Consider the following 22,938-nt stretch of genomic DNA (forward strand, 5'->3'; position numbering starts at 1 on the left):
GGGGTTGTTACACAGAGATCAGCAATACTCCTGCAGCTAACAGGCCTGCAATCAGCTGAGATCTCACACTGTCGTGAAGCACTCACAGCTCAGCAGCCAGCAGCCATGGCCAGGAAAAACAAACTAAAAATGAAAACCCCTTCCCACCCGCAATGAAGCTACATGTCTCCTCCAGGATCAGTGTGCACAACTACTGAAGATCCTCCAGCCATTTCCAAGCCACTTACAGATAATCACCAACTGTGTTTATTTTTTTCCCCTACGAATAACAAAGAAAATGTTAAGAAAGGCTCTTCATGGAAGTCACCCAGCCAGCAGCTGTGCACATCTGGCTCCATGTGAGCAGCAGCACTGGTACACCAGCACTGGCCAGTCCAGGGAACAGAAAGAACTCTAATACACATTTGTCCCACATGGGGTTAAAGCCCAGCACCTCCTCTGTAAATTGGGTTTTTCCAGAAGGCAGCACCAGAATTGTCTGCTTTGAGCAGTTTGCATTATAACTAGCTGCCCTAGAAGTACAAGAACATGCGTCAGGAGAAACTTCTCCAGCCCGGGCAGCCTGCCAAGCAAACAGCTGGCCCTCACTGAGCAGCAATTCAGGGCTGGCCAGCTTGGCACAAAGCAAAGCACAGTGCCCAAAGCCCCTCAGAACTGAGAGCAAAGACAGAGCCAATCTGTGCACATGGAGAAGCACTGACTACAGGAAGATGGACATCGACCTGTTGGGGCTGTTTCTGCATCTTAAGTAATGGAGGCCTTTATTTTAATTTCCAAAGAGTATGTCAGTAAAAAAAAAAAAAATGACAGGAGGAAGGGGAAAACATACATTATGCATAAATATGCACCAGATATCTACTAGTCGAAACTCCAGCACAAAAAAAAAAATAATGATATTAGTATTATTATTGATGTGAAAGAATAAGGAATGATTCCTTCATAAATCAATAACAGCATATATTAAGGTTGTGTCTCAAACAAAACCATCAATTCACCCAATAAATCTGATGCTAATATTTCAGAACTATCTTATATATCTGCATAGAAATAACAGCCATCAATGCAGAGAATGCACAAGGAGCTGAAATGCATTACCCTGCATAGGGCATCACACCATCCACTTCTCATAAAGTACAGAAGAGGCTTAGATTGCTTTTAATTATTCCAGGAAAAATAATTACAGGAAAGCAGCCTGCACCTCATTTTCCAAATTCATACAAAACACTGGAATGTCACCTGCTCTCAAATGCATGGACCTTTTAACTTCTGCTGCTTTTGTAAAGGCAAAAATGTCAGTCATGTCAGCAGAGAACATCATTTCAGTCCATCAGATATCAAAAGCCCAGGTCACAGTAAATCATATCATAGGCTTGTTGTCGAAAAAGCCACAGAACTAACCATAGCAAGACAAAGTGCATAGTACAATGGGTTGTTTTACTTCCGCTTGCCAGGTACAGAAACAGCAAAGGTATGCCCAGCAACAGCTACAGCCTGAAGTACTTCCTTTAAAATAGTTATTAAACTGTTCTGCATATTTGACAAACACTGTAGTTAGATGTTGGTGAACCCAAAGGATTTCTAAAGAATTTAAAAAGAATTAAATATATCTTCTCCAAAGACGTGTCAAGTCACTGAACGAAATAACTTTCAGAGGCATTTACCCCTAGTATAATTAAAAAGAAGAAAGATGCCTGTGACATTGCAAAACAAAGGGCTGAGCCTTACTAAGGGTCAGAGGAAGCTGTGCCCAGGCACAAGTGACACCCACCACCCACCACCACCACTCCACAGCTCAGGATGCTGGGAAGGCAGCTGCTGGCCAGGAATGCCAGGCCTCGCTGGCCTCTTCCTTCAGTGCAGGAGCCCAAAGCCCTCCAGGTCATAAGCAAATGTTTGAAGATGTGACACATGAAGAGGGTCAACAACAAAGCTGAGTTTAATCCCTTTGTGTGAAACAGGAATTGGAATTTAACTCATATATAAAACACGTCCCTGGCCAGCGAAGTATAAAACTTCCATCAGCAAGGCATTATGCCCTCCATGCTTTTTGGCATGCTGGGAGAGAAAGGAGGGAGGGAAGCCATGCTTCCCACAGGCTGGGCGTAGTGAAGCACAAGGAATGGCTGTGCAGCAGGCAGGGAGCATTAAGGCACCAATCACTGCTGGTATCTCTGCCAGACCATCTAAAGCGCAGCGGAACCAATTGGTCCCAACCAGCAGAGCTGGGAACACACGGGGCTTAACTATTAGTTAACACGACTCCCATCATTTCTAATTGGATTGCAACTACAGTCCCAGCACTGATAATACCAACGTGAGATCAGAGGACAAAGCCTGCACGCTTCCTTTGCGTGGAGATGGGAAGCAGCTCCCCTGCTGCCCACCAGGCCCTGTGGTCATGACCCGACCTGCAGGCATTGCACCTCGAGCATGAAGGGCTAGAAGCACTGTGCTGTTCCATCAATTGCAGGACAGTCCGTAGGCAGAGAAAATGGTCACAAGGCCAAATGCTGGAGAGCAGAGCAGTAGTGCTTTTATGGCTTGCTGGTGGACTAGATTTTCACATGGAGATGTCTCGACCAGGCACCCGAGAACAGATGCTAGCAACAAACTGCAGCAAGGCACAGCTAAGCTGGCGCACATCTCCACAATCACCTGTGTCCCATTAGAACTCATGTAACCATTCCTGACACTCATTTGCTTGACCCATTTTTGATAAACAAAGAATAGAGTACTTGAAGTACTTTTCCCCCTTGTTCATCCCATTCTTCCCCAGTCTCTTATTCTATGGTCAGAGGTTAAACTGCTGACCTCTCACCTCCAAGGCAAGTTTCCCCCCTTTCTATAAAAGGTTTTTCACAGTGTGCAGCACCCGGATTAGCCCCTATCCCCCAGAACAAAAGCTGTGCCTTTGTATGGCCGGTTTGGGCACCGAGTCCGTACATCAGAGGAAGCTGCTCCTGCTTCCCATTCACAATAACTATATTGTGAGGCCTCCAACGCCCCGGCTCACAGCGTCTAGACTTTCACCCAACCAGCCGGCAAAAAGAAAATCCTGTAAAGCACTCAACTGAAAATTAACTATGGTATCCTGCAGGGAACCTGATGAAGACGTTATTTGAACATACGGTAAAACTTTCCATTGTTTAACAGAAAGATAAGAGAAAAACTTTGAGCCTTAAGCTTTAAACAGTTGTAGGGATCAATTCACTCATGGGTCAGTAACTGCATTTTATTAGCAAGCAGCCATTGCTTATGCATGTCTTTAAAATAATACATAGATTATTAAATTATATCCAGCACCTAGCATATGGATATCTACAGAGCCTAGCTTAATATTCACTAGTAGCACTCTAATGCAAAGCTTAAGACATAGGAAAACAAGTGTGTTTTCTAGACTGGACCAAAAGCATTGCATCGGTATTGCCCACAGTCTCAGTTCTCTTCAGCAACTACTTGCACTTTGCTGTATAGAACAGCGCTCAGCACTACTTGCCATCATTTAAAAAAAAAAAAAAAGGAACTCTGAGCAAGAAAGAAAATCTGTGGAGTACAAATAAACCATGGCATTTTCTGGGAATTAACTGCGGTGTTTTTTCATATTTCGTTTCTTTATAACACTTCCATTTCTATTGCATAAATAACAGACACAAGAAAGTCTACTGAAATGGACTAAAATAAATAGAAACACACTCTTAAAAAAAAAAAACACACAAGCAGGACAGGAAAACAACCAAACAACTATTTCTGAATAGCATTTCAGTGTTTGAATGTACATATGATTCTTTGAATACTGAAAAGAATTTATTACTGCAGATAAATTGGGGTTTTTTTGCATCTTTGTGGATCTCTTTTAGTCTCTCTTGAATGTGTATTCCAGGAAGAATTTACTGCACTTTGATAGGAGAACAGGCAACAGGATACACATCCACACGACTAGTTTTAGTAACCTACTTGGGAAAGAGCTGGAGTGCCCCAAAGTAAGAAGCATATGGACTCCTGTCTGGTGCAGGTTGTTTGACGGGGGAGTATGAAGATGTTTGCTTGTCTTACATACATTTGCTTTTTAATGTGTTTTTGATGTAACAAGAAACTGGGAAATCATAACAAAAAGTCACTTCTGCCCCTTACCACCTGCCCCGTAAGGCCCAGCCACAGTATCAGTGTGTGGAAAGCAGCAGGACTGGAGAGACCTGGGAATAAAACCACAGCACTGCCATGGGAAGGGAACTGCAAGAGCCTCCACTACTTCTGGAGGCAGAAGAGTTGGGATGAAGACAGAAAAGGGGAGATAACGTTCTCCATTTCCATGGAGCACCACATACCACACAAAGAATAGCTGCTATCAGACCTACAGGCTGCAAGGTAGGACAACTGCCAACACCTCTAGCAATAAATACACACAGCCTTTGGTGTGCTTCGCAGTCCAGAGCCTCAGCCCAGTCCCATCCCCACACAACTTCCCAAGGCCACACCACACAACAGCCAGCAGCAGTGCCCCTATGCCAACACAGGGGCACAAACATCCTTGTGCTCATACTGAACTGCTTCCACCTGCAGTGATCATACATAAACTCATCACATTATCACTCACCTCCAGAGCTGATAAACACAAATAGCAACAAAAGGGAATTTGCTGTGATTAAAATTGCAAAGGCAAATGATTGCCTTCCACACAACATATGGGAAATGTCTTCTGCCCTGCATCTGCACAGAGAGGAACTTCTCAGGGCACAACAGCACTGAGTGTTCAACTCAACACATCAACACTGATTTTTAAATAGGTTGGCCAAGTCAGTTTCTAGAAGGGACATTAGAGGGTAAAAATGAAAACACTGAAATCCTCTCTGCAGCTAGATCTAACGATCAGAAGTTACTCACCATACCTCACCTCACATTTAGCACCGTAGCCTGACTCCAAACAGGCAAAACATGTGCTGGAAACATGCACTATAGCCAATGAGATGAACGACTGAAGCTTTAGAAACAGACACAGAACTAAAAAGCTGTGGTTTGTGGTTGGTGGCACCAGTTTCACAGCTCTGTGCATTGATCATCTTGCTATGAGAAAGGGGGGTACCACTCAACAGCAGCTCCCATTTCTCCTTTGGGTAACCGTGATGGAACACTCACTTTCAAGCACAGGGCAAGACATCGTACAGCATCACACTGCTGCCATAGGAACTGGGAGCACAAAGGTGCTCAGGTACCACAAACATGGCAGGGAAGAACAGGGCAGGAGTGGGCTGGTACCCTCAACTGTGGACATGGCACCTTGTTGCAGGCGGGTAATCCTGCTTTCAAAAAAGGCTCACAGGTTGGAGCAGCCATGTCCAGCCTGGTGTAGCTGTCATTTCTGGAGGGCAGAGATAACCATGCCCTGGGAGAAGTTTTCCAGACATTTCTGTCAAACTGAGGCCATGTTCCACATCATTCAACTGCAACTGCTTTGCTTCAGCTGCTTTTATTGACTGGCACTGTAACAATAGCAAGAAAGTAGACATAGACATTCATAGAGAGACTGCGTACACACTAAGGAAAAAAAGGCCCACAGAACTCATATGCAATGAAAAACACAACTTTTACTTGTTCAAGTGGAGCAACACCTTTCAATATCTAAACAGGGGCTTGAAGAAAGAAGGGGACAGACTCTTGAGAAAGATCTGTTGTGATAGGAAGAGGGGAAATGATTACTAAGTAAAACAAGGGAGACTGAGTTTGGATATAAGGAAAATTCACCATTAAGATTCATCTTTAAGCAAAGCCAAAACAAAAGCCGAGTTTAAGAATAGATTTGTTTTCCTTGAAATTACACAGCATCTTTAACAAAAAGCCCCAGTCACAACTTCCTCCCACGCACTCTTGCACCCAAAATTAAAACCAAAAATGTGAAGACAGCAAAATGAGGAACCAGCTGCACTAAGATACGGGGGCACTCCACCAAGCTGCTGAGCAAAACGCTGAAACCTCATTTCTGATGTGGTAAGGAATATTTCTTCAACAAAAAGTTACAAGTCAAAAAGACTCTTACTGAAGAGCCACCCTGTACATACGATTTGGTTGGCCTACTTTATCTCCTTCTTTGTCTATATGTTGTTAAGCATCAGCTTTGCTCATCTTCAGAGATAGAATTACTTCAGTTGCTTTTTCACACTTCATGTTCAAGCATATGATCTATTTAGATGCAATTAATTATATACGTACCATGCTAGAAACATCACAGGTGTTTAGGGGTATTTAATTGTCTTACCTCTAAAATCCTTGTCAAGATTGACAGATGCTCAAAGTATTACTTAACTACCATCTCTTTTGGGGCTCTTTAATCATTTTTATTTCAACTAGTCAGTTATACTTTCTAAAACTGCTTACAAAAGCAGAAGTTAGAATTCTAAATTTACAAAGACACAATACTGCAAGCTCTGGTACAACACGAGTCATTCCAAGCAGTGCAAGACCCCATAGCTAAACGTAAGAAGAAAAAGGTTACTGAACACAGTAAGCCCTGAACACCTAGAGTTTTCCTGTCACACACTTGCATCTCAGTTTCCAGCAAGGAGAACCAGCCCAAGCCACTACTCCAGACCACTTTCAGGAACTGTTGCCCGCAGTGTAACTCCGTTGCCCCAGCACAGCGTGTGGGCAGCAACCACACCAGCAGCTGCTTTCTGCTTACTCAGAGAGCAGAGCACAGGAACATGTGCTGCCAGCCCCAGAGAGCTACTATCAAGAAATACACTGCTATTAGCCACTCAGTGCAAACTCAAAGCACCTATTTCCTGGAAAATGCTATCCAAAGATGCGGCGCTGCTTTTTACCCTTTTCTTCTGAAATTTCCCCCTGGATGCATGTTACTAGGGAAGCTCGCTGGGTTTTGACTCTCAACAATGGGATGGTGGCTTTCTTCACATTATCATTTGAGTTGGAAGGGATCCTTAAAGGCCTTTTAGTCCAACCCCTCTGCACTGCACAGGGACACCTACAACTCCATCAGGTGCTCAGAGCCCATCCACCCTGACCTTGGGTGTCTGCAAAGACAGGACATTCACCACATCCCTGGGCAACGTGTCCCAGTGCCTCACCACCCCTACTGTAAAGAAGGGTTCTTCTACCTAATCTTTGCTCCTCTCCCAGGGTCACTGACACTTGCACCACCACCACTCCGTAACACACATTTTATTTTTCTGCAATTTTTTTTTTTCACCCCCACTTTGGCTGAGGATCAACATCAGCAAATTTCAAGACACCTAAGATTATGCCTGTGTTTTCTTCCTTTTCCATGGGTGTTGCTAAGCCAAACAAAGACGTCAATCTTCCACATGCAAGGAGGAAGCACAGACAATAATAGGACACTCAAAAGAAATAAAAAAAAAGAAAAGAATCAGAGCCAGCTCTGTAAGCATATTCTAGAGCTGGAAGATTTTGTATCCTATTAACATTTACTCAGCCACCTAACCCTACAAGTTTGGAAGCTATTTCATCTATTGCTTATAAAATACTTCTCCATTTACTTAATATCCTCCCAAAAGCAACAGTGGCTAATGCCCTGGATTGCATGGTGTTCTGTACCACCGTGCCTCGGGGATACATCATCAGCTTCCTGGGCACAGGAATCATTTGCTATTGCCCACAGCAAGGACTGCAGTTTATGATACGTAACGTAGATGTTACCCAAACACCTGCGTGTTAAATCAACACCTGTAACTTCTAACAGGGCTATACATGCAAACACATCATTGTTTCACTGCCCATGTATTGCATTTGAATATAATAATTATGACATCTGAGAATTTCAGATTCTGTTGGTGAACAAACCACTTTCCATCGGTGTTATATAGTAAACGTTCCCTTTAGGAGAGCCTAATGAAATTGAAAATATCTATTTCAAATCTATCTCCTGGCTATCGGTGTTGAGAAGAAATCTGAGAACAGTCTGCCTCTCAGCCTGAGCACACACACATTTGCAATGCTTACATTATCCCACCATGTCTAGTTGATACACTGTAGAGTTAAAAAAACTTCCAGAAATCTTGGCGAATAAAAGTGAGCATTATGGGGTAATTAAACTTTAGAACTATTGATTTATATTTCAAACGTGCTTTCTTCGCCTTCTATGATGTATTATGTTGTTGTAATGGATCACTAGCATTCTGCCACAGGATTATTAGTTGAGGATAACACAGAGCAAATGCTATAATTTCTATTTGATTTTCATACGTGACACGACTTCTAATATCCCCGTGAAATAGATTAATCAAATTCATACCGCTGGGACTTCAAAAAAATATATATATATTGGGGTTCTGGAACATCCATCAAGAAAGGTACTTCCTCACTTCCCCTAACACTTAGCTGCTTCCTCATCTATCTCGGGCCAGGCTGTCTGTATCTGCTCCATGACTCACGTTGTGTTCTGACCCACCAGCATAGAGTGCCTGCAGTAACTGCTGTGCTAAGGAACCTATGCTCCTCCTCATCTCCAAAGGAACATTTACCAAACATAGGTCTAAATATATATATATTTATATTTATATAACTTAATTAAAAAAAAAAGAAAATATCCCAAACATACTGGTCTTACTGCATGCAGAGCATTTCAAAACATCACTCCATTTGCAGACACTGTTTGTGCTCTTCTGGCACATTTTGTCCTAGCAGGACTTTATGTCTCGCTGAACAACGAATGCTTGAAGGCGTGCTGACAACTAAAGCACACTGCTTGTGCTCAGCTGGGTAACTCCTGGGGCTGATGGGCCCGGGAGCAGAAGTAACATCCATCAGCACCACGTTGCCCTGTTATATTAACATACAAGAAGAATGTACAGGATACACTTGAGTTGGCTTTTAAGGCATAACATGAGCCACTCCGATCTGACTCCTACACTGCCCCACTAAGCTCCCGCCGGAAACCAGAACACCCATGCTAAGACCATGCAGCTCCTGTACACAGACACATTTACTCAGCACAGACCCCACATCCAGATAGCCAGACAGCCACAAGAACTCTCCAGGCCACACTTTTCTGAAGTGACCGCAGACACGGACAAACTGTGATCCTGAACACTGACTCCCTGCAGCTGAACAACAGGAGATATTAAACATGAGACAGTACATGAAGTGCATCCACTGTTAAACCGGAAAGCCAACAGGGCTGCTGGGTAACACTACTGAAGAGAGCACTCATCACAAAACATCTCCATCAGGCTGCAGGATAGCACACAGAGCATTTTGCAGCACACAGGAAAGCAGTGCCAGCCCAAGCTGGGCACAGCAGCCTGCGGGCAGCTCTGTGTGAGCACAGCTGTCACCAGAGGGGAGCTGCAGAGAGCAGTGTCCCATAGCTGGCATCAGCTCACCTCCTGCAGCCCGTTGCAGGGGCTCTGAAACTCCCAGTAGCTTACCTTTATTATTGTATTATCTGGTTGAGCCCTTCATTCTCTCCAATAATAGGAAAGCATTTCTGTTTTGTTCATCGTTGAATAAATAATGCAAGTTTCCTCCAAGGACTGCAAGGCCTGACAAATATCATAAGACAAAGCTTTTTTTTTTTTGCTGGATCTGCCAGCAACTAGCAATGTCACACAGAATTGTTTATTGCAGAGGAAGATAGTCACCATCACTGGTTGCCAGAGAACTCAAGGCACGCTGAATTCTTTTTTGTTTTTTTTTTTGTTTGTTTTATTTGACAATAGAAAATGCTTTCAGCCAGCAATGTATGTTTTTCAACCAAGCACTTAGAGGCAGTTAACCCAAGTTCCTTTTTGATGTTTGTGGTTTTTGTTTGTTTTTTTAATTTGCATTGTGTTTCCATAGCACTGATTTCTATCACAATAACCCAAATGCAAGCAAATACATTATAAATAACTTCCTATAAAATACAGCACATTGTATCATGATGTGAAATTCTTTTCCAGTAGCTTCTTTACTAGCTACACATTTTACTTGAGCTGACTTGTCTCCCCATCTGACACATCAGCATCATTAAGGTAGCCCTTGCAAGGCATTGCAGGGCTCTGACCCCACACAGAAACAGATGTGAGCATGTACCTCCAAAGCATAAGGCAGGCCCATCGCCAGACTAAAATGGATTTACTCACCAGCAACTGAATACTCAGCAACTTAACAATTTAATTTTATCTCTCCTGGCACACAAGCACCCTCTCATCACAGCTACCTGGGACATAACAGCTAAAGTAGCAAATAACTCACCAGCTCTGAGGAACAGAAGTCCCTTTTGCCAGGCAGTGTCCGCAGCAGGAAGAAGCTACCTAGAAGATGAACTCTTCCCTGGACAAAGTTTTTTTTTTTTTTTTCCCCAGAATGTCCCATATTATATGATGATATCATTAACTGTTTTCAGATCTACAAGTTACTGCATGATATTAATCTAGTATTGTTACACAGGATCTTGTACATGCAACATGAAAATACAATTTATGTCCAAATGCACCATGCCTTATAATCAGCACAAATGACAGGAGTCTAACTTCCTGTTCTGTTTTCCCCCAAGGAGACAAGCCTTACTGCATGAACAGAAAACTGGAAGGCTCCAGCTATGCTGTTGAATCCATCTCCTCAAATAATAGACTGAAGTTCAGCAAAGCACAGAGACAGCTCCAGCACTCTGAAGCACAGGTCCAAAAGCCATCACAGAAACATGCTATGGGAAGCTGGCAGGAGACAGCAGCAGCAACTCAAGCATTTTATTTTGTTTGTAGATCTGGTAACACGCTTATTTTTAATGAACAATCTCAACCACTTCTAGTGAATGCTAGGAGATGAAATAACAGCCACTGGATAGCCCAGCACCTCCTGCTTCCCCAACACATGTGAGCAGCTTCCTGCTCGTGCAGTACCAGCTGCTGGGTGCATGTTGCACACAGATTCCATTGGCACAATAAGTCCTCAATGTGACCAGCATCTGAAGACAGGTAAATAAGAATTTCTCGCTCCCTATTAGAATGCAAGCAAAATAAATCACTCTGTCACTCTTTCCCATTCTAGCTTAAGGGAAAACACAACAGCGAATGGTTACATCTACAGCAAAATACTTTAGCTGTGATGATTATCCCTCCATAATGATTAAAACTTGAAATTAACCTTGCAAGTTAGTGAAACACACCTGAAGTAAACACAGAAACCTATCTGATCTTTTCAGACACAATTTTGCATTTTGAGCCAGATTATAATCTGCATCTGAATACCCACCCAAACTTGAAAAGAAATTAGACACATGTTCAAACTGCAACAAATGTCATTCAAGGGCGTTCATCAAGTCCCCTTTCTAATTAAGAGTTTCATACTTGGACAGTACCATTCATATGAGGATTGCAAACTCTGCAGATGACGACAGCGTGACTGAGGCGCTGCTTCGGCTTCCCTAACCCAGGAAGTCCAACACCACGCCCCAAATCTTGTTCAGACCCTTCCCCCCCCTTACCGCTTCTGCTTTTGCTCTTACTTCCATACGAAGTTCATCATCAAGTTTTTATCTCTCTTTCTAAACTAGAACCATAAGACATAGGAAGCCCTCACCTACACAATTTATTTAGTTCCAAATGTAAAACCACAGCTCAAAAATACACAGAAAACATCAAAAGCAGATAGAAGTTACTGCTTAGAGCATTTTAATATTTCCTGCCACTTAGACTCTCCCATTTCTAGTACGTGCCAGTAAATATCATGCTTTTATCTGGATCCTGGAGTTACCACAAGGCCAACTACTATAAAAAAAAATAGAGTTTATTTATGCACTGATTGCAAAAAAAAAAAAAAGTGCTATGCACAGATTACCTTACTACACAGAGTTATTTTAAAGAATAAAACTAGCACTCCCCTGGGACAACTTATTTTGGCTTCAGGGAATTTCCTTTGTTTGGGGGTCGCTTGTTTTCAAGCTTTCTATTAGCAGTCCATGTAGCAGTTTTCTACGTTGTCCTGATCACATTTTGCTGTATTTACAGACAGAATATCTTTTCCAAGCTATAAGATGAGCATGGATGTACTGCATCCCCCACTAGAGTTACAAGTGGGAAAGAAAAAAGAACTAAAAAGAACGTAGCTGTGAATCAGAACACAAACCCCTCACTTCAGCTTTGTCAAGTCACTGCTAGAAAGAGGTGGCGTATGGCCTTGCAAGAAGCATTACAAACCTTGAAAGCTTAACCAGTTCACAAAGTTTTTTAGAGAGATGAGGGATTTGAAATCCCCCATAGACAGAAGACAAGCCATTTAACTCTGTACAAGGACAGTTATCAGTAGAGCCTATCTGCTCAAACAAACGACAAACTCTGGTGCAAGTGGGACTGCACGCGCGTGGGAGGGCAGAAGCACGCTGACATGAGCCCAGAAAAATTTGTGAACTCTTAACACTTGTGAATGCAGGCAATTTGAAAGCCTGCAAACTGTCCCCCAGGCAGCCGTCTCAAGCAGTTAAGTACCAAAATGAAACGAAAATCAAAATTGAAAAACGCAGAGGAGTTTCAGCTTTTATACTGATGGACTACATCACATAATATGATTTGTCATTTGGGGCTCATGTTTACTTTCAATACTATGTCAAATCTACTGCATTTTATACTAAGTTCTTACAGCACATAAGTATTTGTGCCACCACAGCTGGGGGCTGCCAACTCCCCTCACGCTGCCTGCAGCCCCAGCCCACCCACCCCGAGGGCCCTACTCCTCAGCAAGGCACACAGGCAGGAGGAGCACATCCTTGACCTGCTGCCGCGCTCACCATTCCTCCACCCACATGTCCACATCTGCACCCACCTCCACATTATGCACACATCCAAGAATCTCTTTAAGTTGGCAAAAAAGAAAATCTATAGGAAATAAAGCACAGAAAAGCATTGAGTTTCCTCCACGTTTTTGCTACTGTGAGGAGAAGCACAGAGTAACTAACCCTCCTTTTCTCAGCACCTGAGGAATGAGAGAAAAGGAGAAAAGACATGAAAACACCCATTTTTATCATAGATGCAATGCCAAAGTTGACTTAATTGCTTTTGCTCACAATTCTACAACACCCACTCTTCGCTAGTGACGGTCCAAGCATACACAAAAACATTGTTCATACTCTGAAGAACCTTCACAGTAAAAGGAAGAAATTTGAGTCTAACAAATAAACTTATTTAGACACAAGCTGAGGGCTTTAAATTATACACGAGATTGCCAGTTATTAAACTTCTACAGACACATTCCGTGCACGTACATGAGGGAGCTTGAGCCACACTCAGGCTCACACCCTCTGGTGTATTAGAGAGACCTAACTTTGGGTACACCAAAGCAGCGAAGAGGGTTGGCAATGCAGAAAGATTATATTAAAAGTTCTGGTCGCTCTTAAAAAAAAAAAAAAAGAAATACTGCAGACTTCTTGATGCATTAAACTAATAGAATTATCTTTCTAATCAGGTTCAAGTGATGCTCTTAAAAAAAAAAAAAAAGAAATACTGAAGAGGAAAAGAGTTATCTGATCAGAATGTTACACCCACAGGCTTATAGTGTTTGTGGTTAATAAACACCTCTCTACAGTGAGGAAAACAGCTACTGAAAAAAAAAAATTACAAGAGTGCTTGCTCTACCACAGTCCTGCAATCAGTTTTGGAAGGCACTTAATGAAAACCCTACCGAAGTAAGACAAGTTACCTATGAACAGCATTGCCAACCGCATTCAACTTGTTCTCCAGAGTCGGGACCTTCCTGTCATATTAGTGCCTTGTAGATAACAACCAAACTCCACACGAAGAAATCTGCATCTCTGTTGTACTTACTGGATTTCATTCAGATAGTTCTTAACTCTACCAGTATAGAATTAAACCCATTTCCATGGCTTTTCCTTGAAAATTCAGCAGTAAGAATAACTTCTAAAGAAAGAAGAACGTAAAATTCTTGCATCACTAACACTTATTGTCATTCTGGTACAGGCAAAGAGTTATTCATGCAATTCACCACTATCAAGGCACCTTCTCCAGAAATCATGCATCTAGCCCTAGAAATATAGGAGGCACCACAGCATTTAAAGAGGAAGTACAAGTAAAGCAATCAAATTTCAAACCTTGTTCAAACAAGGTTTAACAGAAAACAAACCACTATTTCTAAAGGGTTTTCAAGTAATACTTGAACAGCTTCAATCAGGTCTAAAGAGTCCTGGATTCAGACTGAGACTGTCAGTGCTTTAATTCCCTGAATCTTAACAGCACATTCCCAACAGAGCCTTTTAAAGCCTAGAATTCTCTTTGTTGCTTTGTGTACGTGCTATAATTTAAGAAAATGGTGCAGCAAACTCTGCTCTTAACCACACAAACCAAAACCAGTTTGAGTCACTCCTTCTTGGGAAGCTGTGAACAAATATGCAGAAGATTTTCTGTTCAGAGCTGCTGTTGCTTAGAGCCACCTTTCTACTTCTAGGTGCTACTTGCATTGTCTCTGTGTTGGGCTTCTACAAGCCAGCTTCAACTAAATCAACAGAGAGTAAAATTGATAATACAATTAGTTTTATAAACTATATATATATATATACTTAACCAAAGTAAAAGCTCAGTTGCACACATGCATATACATTCATATGCTTATATATGCATAAATATACAACATTCAAAACCTAACACTGGAATTATTACTCTGGCCAAAGAGCAAAGACTGTAAATTCTTTCCCTGGCCTAGAGAGAGCAACGCTAATCTTAAAACACTCTAGCTTCTATATCTGCTTTCAAGCAGTGCTTCGGCTCTGTCAGAGACAGTTTAACACAGAAGGCCAACTGCTGATGTTACAACACAGAAATATTTTCCCCCATTATTTTGCTTGTTGTTCCCCCAAAGAAAAGCATAGAAAAGCATTAATGAAAACTTGCAGATGCCTGGGAGACCGTGTCCAACCTTCTGCTGCACGGCACTACCCCTACTGCAGGCCAGAGCCACAGCTGAAGCAGTGGGCTGTTAGAGCAGCTCACCTCCCTGCCACACAGCAAAGCACAGCCAGCAGAGCTCAGCTCGTTCCTCACTTCTTCCTGAGCTGCCATACACGCTCCCCAAAGAAGCCAGGCTGCTCAGTAACTATGTTTCAACACGCCATGAATTGAGGATTACAATTTTGGCCAGGCTGCAGAGGACTAGCAGCTTTGACACGTGCTACAATGTGACTTTCTCAAAGTCTTATTTCCCCCCTTTGGAATACAGGCTTCACCATTAAGCTGAAATGCAACCTTTCAAGATACTTAGAAGCAGAGTAATATCAAAAGTGAAAACAGAGTAAGCACCACCTCCTGAGCTGGTAAGGGAACCATGTTCTGCTTCGTGCTAGCAGAAAGCATTAAGATCTCCTAATAAACTTATCTTTTTACTGTAACACAAGCAAAGAACAAAGGTTATAACAGCAAAACCCACACTACTAGTTTAGTGGAGCCCTCAGTCACAGGCACACACATTTAAGAAACCCTCTCTTATCCACAGCTCCACAAATGAGAAAAGCTTAGAAGTAGTAAAAAAGCAAGTCTAGCAATGTTATTGTGTTCCTCCACAGCTTAATAGGCAGAGCAAGAGAGAGCAGCCCCAAAGCATCTTCTGCTCAGTCAACAACACGGTACTGAGAAATATATACTCAACTAAGTACCTCCTACGTGGCAGACACAGACACCGACACCAAAATACCAACAATAGGTCCAGCTGTAACTAATGCCACAATAGCACTATTAAGCCTATAGCCAACGAGGAGCTACCTGCCATATGTGAAGTGATACATTTATATTAACCTACGTGCAAGCTCTAAACAGTCTACACCAAGTAGGAAGTGCTGTAAATCATTAGTGGAGTGATTTAAGATCACATTTCATAGTAAAAATAAACACTGCTACACTTCATGTATGCATGATCCTTTAGAGCAGGAAGAGCCCTGGGACATTGTCAGATCTGGAAAAATTAGCATTCTTTGAGAGCTCTGCTTTAATTAAGAAGTTACCTAAGATTACTCTTCCAAAGAGCACACTAATTTTAACCGGAAAATTTTTCCTCGTGTCAATTAACACTGGCACACTGCATGCTAATAAAAACATCATCTTATTAACAGCTTCACAGTCAGGAGAGCTACCACCATTTTTATTTGTTAGAATAGTTACAGGCTGGCAAAGGGAAATTAAAATTCAGGAGAACGCATATTACAGCAAAGCTTGAACAGAAAAGGCTCAAAGATACATAGGTCATGTTAAGGTCGTCCCCTCCGCTAAGTCGGCTTCTCCTGCTGCTCGCTCATGTGGAGAGATCATCATTTTATGGCTGTGATATTTCCACGGCAACACTGATGACAGTGATGTCGCAAATTCAGCCCTGACATAGCTCCAGGATCGAGTACAAGAGCAGATGGGATGCGAGGGAGAAAGCCCCTATTTAAACACAAATCTCTTTCATAAGAAATAAAGGCTCGAGCAAAGAAACAGGTGACTGGATCACGTCTTCAAGTATGATATATTCAAAAGATTATCCTAGCATGAAAATCTATTTAAAGGCAAGACCTACAATGCAGGGTAACTGTCAAATTTGTAAGGCCGTCTAATAAACCAGCGCTGAAAGCTCCCTGTTTAGCATGAGCAAGCCTCGTGCTTTGCTTCCGAAGGGGCAGTGCAGACAAAACATTTGTATCCCTTATGCTACCCCCTTCAACAGTTATAACATTAGGATATACTGCTCTCATACATTACTGTGCTTGCACTACCTCGTGTAAATATAATGTCAGGCCTTCTCTGGGAAGTTCATTAACTGAATTAGATATGAAGTGAAAGAAATTAAGAAGAATCCCACGTGGCTCACCAAGTACCGGAGAATGGTAACCTGAACATTCCACCAGAACAATCTGGTTGGCAAAAAGAAACCACACATAAGTTCTCATCAGAGGACTCTTACAAGAACCCATACAACCTCCAGGCTGCTGAAACTCCTACAAACCCCTCTCTGGTCACACAACACAGACTCAAATGTTGCTGGCATCCCTTCTCGTGGTCCCCCTGTCACAGGTGACCAGTGGGGCTGAGAGAATGGTGATCAGAGGTGGAGTAGAAGACGAAGCATCCACAGCACAACCACAACCCAGCACAATCACATCAGCTCACAGCCATGGCTGCATGCAGGCCCAAGCTGTTCTATGAAGGGCAGCCCACAACCAACACACCGTGCCTGCCTGGGCAGGCAGGAGAAACAATCCAATCCAGAGCTCACAAGTAACAGAAGTCAGTTCCACACAGCAGTTGAGGCAGAGGGTTATTGGTTCTCAGGAGAGAAAGGACAAAAGACAAGTCAAAAAAACCTTCAGGATGAGGCTGAGCTTGAGTGAGACTCCACGAAAGGATGTCAGCTAAAGGCGCTCTGCAAGAAGCAATGTTACTACGGGTGCTAGATGGGGACTGTGAGAGCAACCTATGAACTCAGCAAGGTAAAAATTACAAAAGGAAGCAAGCAGAAGATGACATGCACCATGATACAAAACACAAAGGAATGACCCAAGCTAAGGAGGCCAGCTTAACTCCCCCAAAACAAGAACGTGGTAACAGCAAATCAGTAAGGCGGGCAATAAGCAGAAGGATGTCACTGGTCATAAAAATGTGGAAATAACAGAGGGTTGCAGCAGGACAGATGTTATTCCACAACTGAATGAGAACAGCGTTATGAGGAAGAGAAAATGAAAGAAAGTGAAAGAAAGAGCAGAGAAACTTGAGACATCAATAATAGATAGTACACAATCCAGCAGGTAAAGAAACGCCTGTTGGGACTGCCAGGAAAAGAACTAAATAGACCCAACTGTTTTGCTTCAACAGAAACATTCTTCATAGACATATTAGGCAGGTATCCTTTACACCACTAAAGAAAATGCTGGCTTGAAGGAAGAAGAAAAAAAAAAAAGGAGTAGCTTGGGGTTATGCAAGTGTAGTGTGCATGGGCTTCTGTTGGCTTCTAACTCAGTGCAGTAAATTCAGGAAAAAGCATCCATTAGCACAGCAGGATAAGAAATACACGGAATTTGAAAGTGTAATTGATTGTACTTACAACCATGATTAAGACACAACTGTCACAAGCCAACAGGACTACAGCATGACCCCAAAAAGACTTCTCTCCCTGTGTTTCTAAAAGGCCAACAACCTTGGATGATAACATGAACGAAGCTCCCCCAAAGCAAGTTACAGAGGTCACTCCCATTTCAGCACAAACAAGCTCTTTACAGGAGATGCAAAACGCCTCCCTCAGATAAATCCCACAGAACAAGAGCTCTTCACTGCACACCTGCAGAGATGCAAAACCAGTGGCTAACATGAGCACATGTCAGAGCTCACTGTTGCTTGCATGACGTATCGTGCCAAAGCATCTAACAGATACAAGCTACAAAAAGGTCTATTCCTGTTATCCCAGAGAGAACTTACTTCCTAGCGCAGCACTGACTAAATAAACAGTCCACTGACAGGCAGGGGTCAATTTTTCTGATAAAATAAAGTCACACATAAAATCTACATTTCCTTAATAACTGTACCATCTCCACCTTTGAGGCCAAGTTTTGCAAATTAATCCCTCAGGACAAAAATACTTTACTAGCAGACAACCAAAAGTGATCGCGCAACAATAAAAAAATAACAACAATAAATTAACACATTAGTAGATTAAAAAAATAATAAAGCAACCACAGTCTTTTTCTAACACAATCCAAATGCAAAAGCGTTTCATAGCATTAAATATAGCTGGGAAAAAAAACACAAAACAAATCAGCCTTTTCCATCTCTCATTTCTATGATATTGGCAAACACAGTACATTATTACCTTCATTTTCAGATGCTTGGCATTTCACCTTCAGTACCAAATCAAAGGTACGTTCTGGATTTTCCCTAGAAAAAGCAAACAATTACTCATATAGGTGTTTCAGGCAACATAAATAATCTGCTACAGCAGAGCAATCAGAAAGATGAACAAGGTGGAAAGGTGATACAAGAGGCACAATGCCAAAGGACTAATACAATAAGAAGCTGTTACAAGGAAAGGAAAAAGGACCGCTCACCCATCTTTAAAGATTGAGCATCACAAAGGAAAACTCCACAAGGGAAGGACCTCCAACCAGAGATCCGTCCCCACTGGCAGTCAGCCCTTAAATGAGGTCTAAGAGAGGTACAGCCAGGCTCCACCCCCTCCATCACATAGGTGAATTACCTTCACCTGTGCTCCCAGGGCTGACTGGGTCCTTTCCCCAGGTGCTCAGTCAGTGGTTCAGGTAAATAACTCAACAGTTACCATACATACAGCGTTACCTCTTTTCTATTCTATTTGTCCAGAAAACATTAAAATAAATTAAAAATCAATAAAATTAGAAACCGCATTGGTTCCTCCTTAGAAATAACAAGCCATGCTGCCATGTACAGCCTTAAAAAAAAAAAAAAAAAAAAAAAAGCATAAGGAAGATAAATACACTGGTTAGCTTGTCTAATGATAATGCCACTGCCTTATACATCAAGATGGTTTTTCGGAGTTTCCATCATACCACACGTAATCCCCCAGCCGGCCCTGCAGCAGCCACCCATCCGCACACCAACGCCTTACAGCAGCACACACCTGACAGTAACAACTGCAGTGCTGATTGCAAGGAACGCCCTGCCTAATCCCAAACCAAGCAGTTATTGGAATAGCTCAAACTGCCATTACCATCCCATTGAGCTCTCTCTCTACCGAGTGCACTGCTATTTATATTAAAAACAAGTGGTATAACCGCACCCATATCAATTAGCTATTTAACCACATTAAAGGCTCACACTTGAGTTCCCTCCATGAGCAATGCCCCGCTGAAGTCAGCTAGGGTTGTAGGTGGGTGAAAAATACAGGATTTGGGCCCAGGTTTCTAGAACTCAAACTGAAGGGTGCAGTGAATTAATACCCTGTTGTTTCTTTAAAGGGAGTTCTGACTGAAATCCAGGAGTAGGGTAGAGAGAAAACCTCAGCTGTCACAAATTAATGGATTCAGGCCACACTTTTACTGACCTCAGTACCATCATCAACTAGGACACACAGTCAGAGTCTAACTGAGGTTAGAGAAACATAACCTGCCCATAAATGACTTTCGTCATTTTTTAAAGCATTTAGTTGGGAAAATCCTGCGGGCAGGAGAACAGATCCTGCACTGAGTTACAGAAACCCAAGCCCAGAATCTCAGCGCTGTACTCCAGTACTACAGCCAGCTCTTGTCCCTGCAGGTTTGCGGTGGAACTGATGAGGCCTGACTGTCTGGAAAAGCAGCCACAAGACTCTTGCTTAAGGAGAAGTGATGTTTCCCCACGACGTTACCCAAGCTGAGGTCATTTACCCCTGCCCTGTTTCCAGGTTTCCCTCCCACCACAGTGTGCCAGGTGCAGGAGGCAGGCAGCAGCATCAAGCAAAGCGCAGCCCGAGGGATGCAGCAGCATCTCACTCGCACCAGCTCAGCCTCTCCAGAAAGCTGCTGCTAAGTTTACTCTTCACATCCCACTGTGTTCAGAAGTGTCAAAAACGTGTTAGAGTAATCTGAGAATTGTCAGACTGCCGTTTCCTTTCCCGCTACTACTCTGTGCCCACTCATTCATCATCCCCCCGCATCCAGATTGTTGTCAGCTCATAAATGCGCGTGTAACATCTCTCAGCTCCCGCTCTGTGAAGGGACGGCTCCAGCGCAGGGAGCGGAGAGGCAGCACGGCGGCCCGTGCCCGTTTCTCGCCCGCCCCACACACCTGCGGCAGCGCAGCGCCGGCACAAAGGCCGGAGCCGCAGAGCGCATCGATCTCGGGCAGCGCGCGGGGCCTTTGTGTGCCCATACAGCGGCACGCCGCCCCGCCACCATTTCACGGCCGCTCGCGGCAGGCGGCTCCCGAGGGCGCGACCCGCCCCCGGCAGGCTCCCGCCCGTCCCGGAGCCGCTTTCCTTCGGCGGCCGCGGTGGGGCGAGGCGGGGGTAGGAGCGGGACCGCCGCCGCCGCCTCCCCCCCGCGCCGCCGTGAGCCGGGGGCTCTGCGCTGCCCCGCTCCCCTCGCCCCCCGCTCCCGGCGCCTCCCGCCCGGCTGTCACTCAGCGGCCGCGCCGCGCCCGGCCCCTCGCGCGCTGCCGGGTGGGCTGCCCCTGCCCCGCGCCTCCTCCCCCGCTCGGAGGCTCGCGAGGCCTACCCGCCGCGCGGAGACCCCCGTCGCCGCCCCCACTCACTTGAACCTGCTGTCCATGGTCACATCGCGGGCCCGGGCGGCCGCTCCGGCGCCCCCCGAGGGAGAAGCCCCACGCTCGGCGGGGAGAAGACGGCCCTCTCCCTGCGGCCGGGGCCGGCTCAGCGCTGCCGCGGCGGCGAGCGGCGGCGCTGCTGCGGCGGGCGGCGGCCCATGGCTGCTCCGCTCCCCCGGCTCGGGCCGCGACTGCACGGAGCGGCGGCACCGCCTCCTCCCCCCGTCTCTCAGTTCCTGTTGCCGCGGCTCCGGCACCCTCTGGGAACCAGGAAGCTCCGCGGCCGCCCGGGGAACCGCCGTCGGCCGGACGTGTGGCCGCCTCGGCGCGCGCCCGAGCCCCGTGCCGCCCGGCCCCGGCCCCGCGCCGAGCCGCCGCGCTCCGGAACGCGGCCCCGTGTTCCCTCGCCGCCGGGGCCTTTGCTCCCCGTGGGCAACAGCCGCCCGTGGCCCGGCGGACGGCAGCGCCCCGAAAGGAGCCCGGGGTTGCGCTCCGCTCCTGCCCGGCTGCCTTCCCTTCCTTTCCCGTCCCTTTGAATTCGCTCCACTCACAGGAAAAATTAATTTCGTCGCGCTAAAGGTCATAAATTTTAATTTAACTCGCGGTAATTTGCTTGGCCTTGCTTTTTACCGAGTTCTAAACGCTCTCCAAAACTGCTGAAGAAGTAATGCAGTGGAAAGAAGTATTGGAGAGAACGCACAGTCCTGTAAACACACATGAAAAGCTTTATACCCCCGGGCGCTCCCAGTAAGTTTGGAAAGGGAGAAAAAAATAACATTCTCCTTGAATGCATTCCAAGCCGCTTTGCCTGCGATGCTCTGAGAGCCAAAATCCCACCGCCGCCACTCCCACAGCAGCCAGCAGCACACCGCCCGCAGCCCGGCCACCGGCACAGTGCTGCTCACTGCACTGCTCCCCAAAAAGCAATCTCTGCATCAGCAGTTGAAAAAAAATAGGGAAAATTCAGGCCAACTCTATATTAAACGTATAAAACAGCATTGATGTATTACTGTGGCTGGAAAAAAAAAAAAAAAAAAAAAGAAAGCCAGGAAATTACACGTACTGGATTTTCCAAAGCAATATTGTCTTGGCTTCGTTACACTTCCTACACACCTCACAGGATATAGATTAAATAATAAGAAAACAGAGAATGTGCAGTGAAACCAACTGGAAGTTCCAGCAGAAATCTCAATTTGGGGATTCCCTTGATTTTCAAGCACTTACTTTCCCAGCCTCCATTTTACACTAATTCTTGGCTACCTTTAACAGACAGCATTTGCAACAACCGCTAAAGTATGTGAAGGAGTCTGGGGCTTTGCATCCTTAACAAATCACCACACATTTCATATAGCATCTTGTTTTCAGAAAAATCATCACCCCAGCACTGTACAGGAGAGGCCCTTGCAGCAAGCAGCTTTGGCACATAGCTGTAAAATTCAACTTCTCTGCTAGGATCAATCTGGCCTCTCAGGCAGGAGATGGGATGCGGGAGGCTGGGAGCCCCAGGCTGGGACTCACATGCAGAAGCACAGGATGGCCACATCCTGCCCAGAGGGAAGTGGGGATGGAAAGGCTCGAATCTTGCCTCACATGCCTCTTGCCTCCCTTCCACCCATCCTTCAAAGCTTGCAGAATTGAGAACTTACTGCTGCCCAAAATAGCCAACAATTTAGCTTGATTTAATTTGGTCTGGTGATTACTGAAACAGTGAGACATTTTATTCACAGAGTATTTCAGTTTTGAA

At 44.5% G+C, this 22,938-nt stretch overlaps 1 protein-coding gene across 5 annotated transcripts in view; it reads right to left on the reverse strand.

Annotated features, from left to right (window-relative positions):
* DENND1B (DENN domain containing 1B) overlaps positions 1-21,417 on the reverse strand; it is a 155,236-nt gene extending 133,819 nt beyond the window's left edge. For 2 of the 5 annotated variants that reach the window (XM_085232104.1, XM_085232103.1), the window contains exons 1-2: positions 21,183-21,415; positions 18,790-18,854 (exon numbers count right to left, since the gene is read on the reverse strand). In XM_085232104.1, coding sequence (XP_085088230.1) covers positions 18,790-18,854; positions 21,183-21,199 — 82 coding nt within the window. In that variant the 5' untranslated portion in view covers positions 21,200-21,415. Of the gene's footprint in view, positions 1-18,789; positions 18,855-21,182 lie in introns of those variants that run through there. The other 3 variants (XM_085232102.1, XM_085232100.1, XM_085232105.1) reach the window with 3 other exon arrangements.
* Between the last annotated feature and the right edge of the window lie 1,521 nt (positions 21,418-22,938).

Source organism: Meleagris gallopavo, chromosome 10 (genome assembly GCF_905368555.1).
Source record: "Meleagris gallopavo chromosome 10, MGAL_WU_HG_1.1, whole genome shotgun sequence".
In the NCBI taxonomy this organism is placed as follows: Eukaryota; Metazoa; Chordata; class Aves; order Galliformes; family Phasianidae; genus Meleagris; species Meleagris gallopavo.